The sequence below is a fragment of the Procambarus clarkii genome, chromosome 13 (genome assembly GCF_040958095.1).
Source record: "Procambarus clarkii isolate CNS0578487 chromosome 13, FALCON_Pclarkii_2.0, whole genome shotgun sequence".
NCBI lineage: Eukaryota > Metazoa > Arthropoda > Malacostraca > Decapoda > Cambaridae > Procambarus > Procambarus clarkii.
In genome coordinates, this window is record NC_091162.1 from 7,689,151 (window position 1) to 7,696,650 (window position 7,500).

Below are 7,500 nucleotides of genomic sequence, written 5' to 3' on the forward strand. Positions count from 1 at the left end.
GGAGTTCTTCTACTGCCCAAGCCCGGCCCGAGGCCAGGCTTGACTTGTGAGAGTTTGGTCCACCAGGCTGTTGCTTGGAGCGGCCCGCAGGCCCACATATCCACCACAGCCCGGTTGGTCCGGCACTCCTTGGAGGAAACAATCTAGTTTCCTCTTGAAGATGTCCACGGTTGTTCCGGCAATATTTCTTATGCTTGCTGGGAGGACGTTGAACAACCGCGGACCTCTGATGTTTATACAGTGTTCTCTGATTGTGCCTATGGCACCTCTGCTCTTCACTGGTTCTATTCTGCATTTTCTTCCATATCGTTCACTCCAGTACGTTGTTATTTTACTACGCTTCTGTTGTTTAATTCATTCCTGTGTTCTGGTGTTGTATATTGTTCTGTATTACTACACATCCGAGGGCATTCGTGCGGCAAGTTTGTCCCTGCCAGCACGTTTAGGCGAGTACACGTGAGGGTGTGAGGCAGGGGGGGGGGGAGCATGAGCCAGTGGGATGTTTTCATTGGGCTTATCTTGTTTGCCATCTCTTTGAGTTGTCCTCCTGGCATCCCTTCCCTCTCTCTCCCCACTCTCCCCTCTCCCTCTCTCTCTCCCCTCTCTCTCCTCTCCCTCTCCCCTCTCTCTCCCCTCCCTCTCCCCTCTCTCTCCCCTCTCTCTCCTCTCCCTCTCTCTCTCTCCCCTCTCTCTCTCTCCCCTCTCTCTCTCTCCCCTCTCTCTCTCTCCCCTCTCCCTGGCAGAAGAAGCGTGGCGTATATGGGGAGCAGAGTTAGTGAGGGGTCGGGGGGGGGGGGGGGCGACCAACTTCCTGGAGGACGACCAAGGGTGTGGTGAGGGGTGATGACCTACTGTGCTTGCCACAGGGTTGAGCTTCACCTCTCGGGTCCCGTCTCACCTGTCACTCAACCCGTACCTTGAGGTGCTTCCGGGGCTTGGCGTCCCCGCGGCCCGGTCCTCGACCAGGCCGTGTACAGGTTCCTAACCCAACTGGGCTCAATTACATGTACATTTGAAACTGTGTATGGTCATCCATTAGTGCATATTCCATTTATTGGCTAATGACACAGAAAATGATTTCCAATGGTTCCGAGAGGCATTAAGTTTCCACCTGTGTTGGCCGTGCTAAATACTATCTGTGTCGGTCGGCCGAGCGGACAGCACGCTGGACTTATGATCCTGTGGTCCCGGGTTCGATCCCAGGCGGTCGGCCGAGCGGACAGCACGCAGGACTTATGATCCTGTGGTTCCGGGTTCGATCCCAGGCGCCGGCGAGAAACAATGGGCAGAGTTTCTTTCGCCCTATGCCCCTGTTGCCTAGCAGTAAAATAGGTACCTGAGCGTTAGTCAGCTGTCACGGGCTGCTTCCTGGGGGTGGAGGTCTGGTCGAGGACCGGGCCGCGGGGACACTAAAGCCCCGAAACCATTTCAAGACCCTCAAGATAAGTGTGAGGACAGGTTGAATGATAGGCCTGATAACTGTGTTAATGGAAGTCAATACATTACCATGTAAGTAATTAAATCCCTTTACCAGGTGACTTAGGCTTATGTTAGGCCCTAACAGTGACGCAGATGCCTACACCATGGGTTAATACCCCCCCCCCCCCAGCCTCTAATAGGCTACGTCATCATAGGCCTACCAAGTTCACTACGGGATCACCATAGCCCGTGCTACTTGGAGCTGTTTGTTCCCAGTAGCGAATCAAACAACAGTAGCAGCTACGTACTAATCACCTTACAAAACTGCTAAAATATAAATACAATGTTGTTGTTAAAGATTCGCTACCTGGAACAAAAAGTTCCAAGTAGCACGGGCTATGGTGATCCCGTAGTGGATTTATTACCATATATGAATTTATATATATATATAGGCCTGAGCACTTTCAAAACCCTAACACTTAAGAGGTTTGACGAGATTACTTTAAAATAAATAGGCCTATTTCCCTTCATCTTAATAAGTCGCTTCAACACAGTATGGGACGGGGGAAGACAGACCCAGACGGATACAGTGGGACAGACAGGGACACAAGGGGTGGACGGGCAGACTCCATCTATCCCACAAATCCGACCGTCCATAAGTGGTTAGGCACCATTCCTTCCCCGCCGTCCCATCCCTAATCCTTATCCTGACCCCTTCCCAGTGCTATATAGTCGTAATGGCTTGGCGCTCTCCCATGATAGTTCCATTCCATTCTATCCCACACTGTATCACCTGAGGCTCTCCCGTAAGCTGGAACCGGATTCACGAAGCACTTAAGCAATAACTTACGAACGTGTACATCTTTCCTCAATCTTTGGCGGCTTTGTTTACATTTATGAAAACAAGTTTACAAGCATGAAAACTTGCCAAACAGCTGTTGTTATTGTTATAACAGCATCCTGGTGTTTCAGAGCTGTTTAATAATTGTAAACAAATCCGCCAAAGATTGAGAAAAGATGTACACGTCGTAAGTACTTGCGTAGCTGCTTCGTGAATCCGACCCCTGGAGCACACACAGACGGGCGAGACCAACATACCAGCAAGGATGACAAACTATTATGGCTACCGTGTGTACCCATAATATTTGGTAGATCTACCAAGTATGGTAGATCATAATTCCCCCCCCCCCCCCCCCCCCCACACACAATTTCAAAACTAAACATGGCAATACAAATCTATTTTGAGTCATTGCATTCGGGCGAGTGGCTAGAAATACAAGGTCCCAAAAAACTGAAACTCGACTCCTCAGGCGCAAGTAGGTGAGCATAATTTATTTTTTATCAAAGCCTGAGTATTGTGTAAAGGTTACACAATCTTTCTGAAGTTACAAAGTACAGTAGTTTGTTACAGTGGGGGGGAGGGGGGGTGTGACCAATATCTGAAGCCGTCACTGACTATTACAAGCAGAGCCTTAATCTCAGATCAGGTAATTCAACGTTACGACAACACCTGAACCGCCCACGGGACGAGGTATGGGGTGCATAATAAAGAAATGAATGAATGAATGCTAAGACCTGTCTACTAAGTCTTCCTCCCCCTTATCTGCCTTCACCTCACTACTCAACCTTTGAACACACACAAGGGGCGTGACGAGGATTCGAACCTGCGTCCGGGAGCATCCTAGACACTGCCTTAATCGACTGAGCTACGACATGTGTACGACACTACGACTTTGTCTACGACGGATACGACACGACATGTCAGTTTAAAACCAGTTTTAAACTAGTTTTAATGATCCTGGTCTTAGCGGAGGTCCACCCATACACACCCCCACATGTCCCTAATGACTTGGCTGGACACTTCACTACTCATCTTGTTCCTTAACACAACTCTTAACTGCCCTTGGCTGCTACATCACTACACAAGAGCTTCCATAACTCGCGTTCCACTTCTGCCACGCACAAAACCCCTTAGTTTTGTGCGTGGCAGTGGTGCGAACGGTCTGTGCGGTTAGAAAGATTGGGCCTATATTGTACTCACCTTGTTGTGCTTGCGGGGGTTGAGCTCTGGCTCTTTGGTCCCGCCTCTCAACTGTCAATCAACAGGTGTACAGGTTCCTGAGCCTACTGGGCTCTATCATATCTACACTTGAAACTGTGTATGGAGTCAGCCTCCACCACATCACTGCCTAATGCATTCCACCTGTTAACTACTCTGACACTGAAAAATTATTTCTAATGTATCTGTGGCTGATTTGAGTACTAAGATTCCACCTGTGTCCCCTTGTTCGTGTCCCACCCGTGCTGAAGAGTTTGTCTTTGTCCACCCTGTCAATTCCCCTGAGAATTTTGTACGATGTTATCATGTCTCCCCTTACTCTGTCTTCCTGGGACGTGAGGTTTAGCTCTCTTAACCTTTCCTAGTAGCTCATACCTCTCAGTTCTGGGACTAGTCTGGTGGCAAACCTCGGAATCTTCTCTAACATTGTCTTGTGTTTAACTAGGTTAAAGGAGCTGCATACTCCAGAATTGGTGTGACATAAGTGGTATGCAAGGTCCTGAACGATTTCTTACACGCGTTTCCTAAGGCAGTTGTTATGTTAGCCAACTTAGCACGTGCCGCTGATGATATCCTTTTGATGTGGGGCCTCCGGGGAGAGGTTGGGTGTGATATCAACCCCCAGATCTTTGTATTTGAGTGTGTGGTGGTGGTGGTGGGGACTTGTGGTGCAATATATACTGTGAATACAACCCATGCCATTCATGTCCAGTGTTAATAGTCTTATACTGTATCACATTGATCAGTTTCAGTTGGTCGCCTCGACGAGGGACGTGAATACATCGGTGAGTAGTGGCTGCCTCACGTTCCTTCTCTCCCTCACTAACTCCTCCTCCCCCGCTTAACACCCGGGCCCTGCTTCCCTCTCTTCCTTCTGGGCTCTTGTGTGCACCTCGGGGCCTCTACCTGCTCTCGCGGGGTAAGGCTTGGTGGCGGCTTCTAGGTAGCTGGTTCACCGCTTGCCAAGGTGGCGGTACGATACAAGGGGCATGCACAGTGGTCTGCTCCAGTGACGGTGGCGGGGTGTAAGATCAACTGGCGAGGCGTGGGAACAACTGGCGAGGCGTGGGAACAACTGGCGAGGCGTGGGAAATAATAAGGGGAGGGGGGTTAAAAGGTGAGGCATGGGTCTAGGGAGATGGAGAGGCTAACGTGGGGGGTGAAGTGGGGATTGGGAGGGAGAGGGAAGAGTTGGAGTAGTGAACTGTGGTTACTATACTGGTGGTAGTGGTGGTTATACTTGGTATACTGCGTGCGTGCGTGCGTGCGGGCGAGAGAATGAGATGAATAGTGTTGCCTGCTAATTACTTTGGTGTGGGACGTGTCGCAGGTGAGGCCTCATTCATCCGAGAGTAGGGTCCACGACCTGGCCCTCGCCTGACGTAAATAGACATATTAAATCTTGTATATGCGGTGTGTGACGTCACTATGAGGTCACAACATGGTATCTATGCAGGTTTATCTTAATGTCTCGAGCACTAGTGAGTTTACGGGCTCACCATAGCCCGTGCTACATGGTTCTGAGTAGCTAAATCTGAAACAGCAGCAGCAGCACTAGTCAGTGTAGAGCAATAATGTTTGTGGGTTATAGCTTTTAAGATGGGGAGCATCCAGGCTAGATGGAGGTTGAGTGGTGTGGCAGGTGGTGGTGGTGGCCTTGTAATGTTGGTGGGGGTGCAGGTGGTGGTGGGCCACCTGTCACATAATATGGACCACCTGGTTGTACACACTAGTTGCTGCAATTGTCTCTGGGGCTTGTTACATTGTGGCGTGCTGGAGTGTCTGCCGGGTGTGTGTGTGTTGGCACCTGAACACCACCAATGATAGCATCAGTTACTGCTTAATAAGAGTCCTCAAAACTCCCTGCTGGATACCTGGTTGATGGGGTTCTGGGAGTTCTTCTACTGCCCAAGCCCGGCTCGAGGCCAGGCTTGACTTGTGAGAGTTTGGTCCACCAGGCTGTTGCTTGGAGCGGCTGTTGCTTGGAGCGGCTGAGCCCACATACCCACCACAGCCCGGTTGGTCCGGCACGAGTGAAGTCACCAGGAGGCACCATCCATGCCTTGACATTCATGCCGTGGTGGTGTGCCCGACCCTGGACTTGTGCCGATAATGTTGTGATAATATATTGTGGGCAGCGCCCTCGAGCAGGTGGCGCTTGTGTGTAGCAATACACCCTGAGTGTGTCGTGGTGTGTAGGTACACCCTAGCTGGGGTCATGGGGTTGGCTGTTCTCACGCATACCACACCACCTCTACCCCCTCCACTCACTCTCTTTCCACCTAACCACTTGGGCTGGACGGTAGAACGACGGTCTCGCTTCATGCAGGTCGGCGTTCAATCCCCGACCGTCCAAGTGGTTGGGAACCATTCCTTCCCCCCACCCCCTCCCCCACCGTCCCATCCCAAATCCTTATCCTGACCCCTTCCCAGTGCTATATAGTCGTAATGACTTGGCGCTTTCCCCCGATAATTCCAGTCTTCACTCTCTTTCCCCCCTCTCACTTCCCCCCTCTCACTTCCCCCCCGCCCCCCGCCCCCCGCCCCCTCTCCCCAGGCCACCTGGTTGTAGGGATTATGAAGGTGTTGAGTGGCTAGGTGGTCATTGGCCACGTTGATGTACAGTGCCGCCCTGTTAATTATATCCTGCATGTTACTCCCCTGGTGACTGTGGTGGGGGTTCTGAGCGGGGGTGTGCTCTCTCCTGCCCTCGAGCGGTTGCCTGAGAGGTGTGAAGTGGTGGTGGTGGGGGCGCTGAGGGCAGGAAGGTGGACTAGCACTGTGAGGGGAGGTGGCTGGGAGTGCCGGGCAAGTTGAGCGAGGGGAGAGTGAGAAGGGCGTCTCAAGTATCTGACACAAGGGCACATAAATTCCAGAAAGGGGAACGGTCGGGAGAGGGGAGAGAGTGAGGGGTGCCAGAGGGGAAACACCGGTGAGGGAGGTGGCTATATTAGCTTCCCTTCTGCTCTTCATCTTCTCTCAATGTGGAACACTTCTTGACGGGGTTTAACGGTGATTTGTCCCACTGGTGTCTGAGGGGTCGAGGCCTGGAGACTATTCCACATGTGGTTCCTCTTCTAATAATAGAATTCACGTAACACAATAAACGAGGCGAAGACAATCTTTGGAACCCGTTTCGGGTCTCCAAGTCTTGGCACAAAGTTTCAGCTACACTTATATAAGGCTCTAGTCCAGCCGCCTGTAAAATATCTTTCAAGAAAGATAAGCTACAAGCAGTGGGGGATAAGGCGCTAAGGAGAGCAGCCAAACACCGTCCACCATATGACCAGACAATCCAGGAGCTCCAGGAACTCCTGAACACACAGCCACTAAACATCAGACTACAGCACCAAGCCATCAGGGTGTGGAACACCATCCTAATGTTAGAGGACCCAATGTTAGAAACATTACTCCAAGATGAGACGCCCCGCTCCCACAGCTGGTGGCCCAAGATGAGACGCCCCACTCCCACAGCTGGTGGCCCAAGATGAGACGCCCCACTCCCACAGCTGGTGGCCCAAGATGAGACGCCCCACTCCCACAGCTGGTGACCCAAGATGAGACGCCCCACTCCCACAGCTGGTGGCCCAAGATGAGACGCCCCACTCCCACAGCTGGTGGCCCAAGATGAGACGCCCCACTCCCACAGCTGGTGACCCAAGATGAGACGCCCCACTCCCACAGCTGGTGGTCCAAGATGAGACGCCCCACTCCCACAGCTGGTGGCCCAAGATGAGACGCCCCACTCCCACAGCTGGTGGCCCAAGATGAGACGCCCCACTCCCACAGCTGGTGACCCAAGATGAGACGCCCCACTCCCACAGCTGGTGGCCCAAGATGAGACGCCCCACTCTCACAGCTGGTGACCCAAGATGAGACGCCCCTCTCCCACAGCTGGTGGCCCAAGATGAGACGCCCCACTCCCACAGCTGGTGACCCAAGATGAGACGCCCCACTCCCACAGCTGGTGACCCAAGATGAGACGCCCCACTCCCACAGCTGGTGACCCAAGATGAGACGCC

The 7,500-nt window shown here is 52.2% G+C and overlaps 1 protein-coding gene across 1 annotated transcript in view; it reads left to right on the top strand.

Annotated features, from left to right (window-relative positions):
• LOC123749736 (protein groucho) overlaps positions 1-7,500 on the top strand; it is a gene marked incomplete in the record, with an annotated part of 135,633 nt that overhangs the window by 29,444 nt on the left and 98,689 nt on the right. Inside the window, 1 exon segment of the mRNA XM_069323609.1 lies at positions 4,225-4,263. Coding sequence (XP_069179710.1) covers positions 4,225-4,263 — 39 coding nt within the window.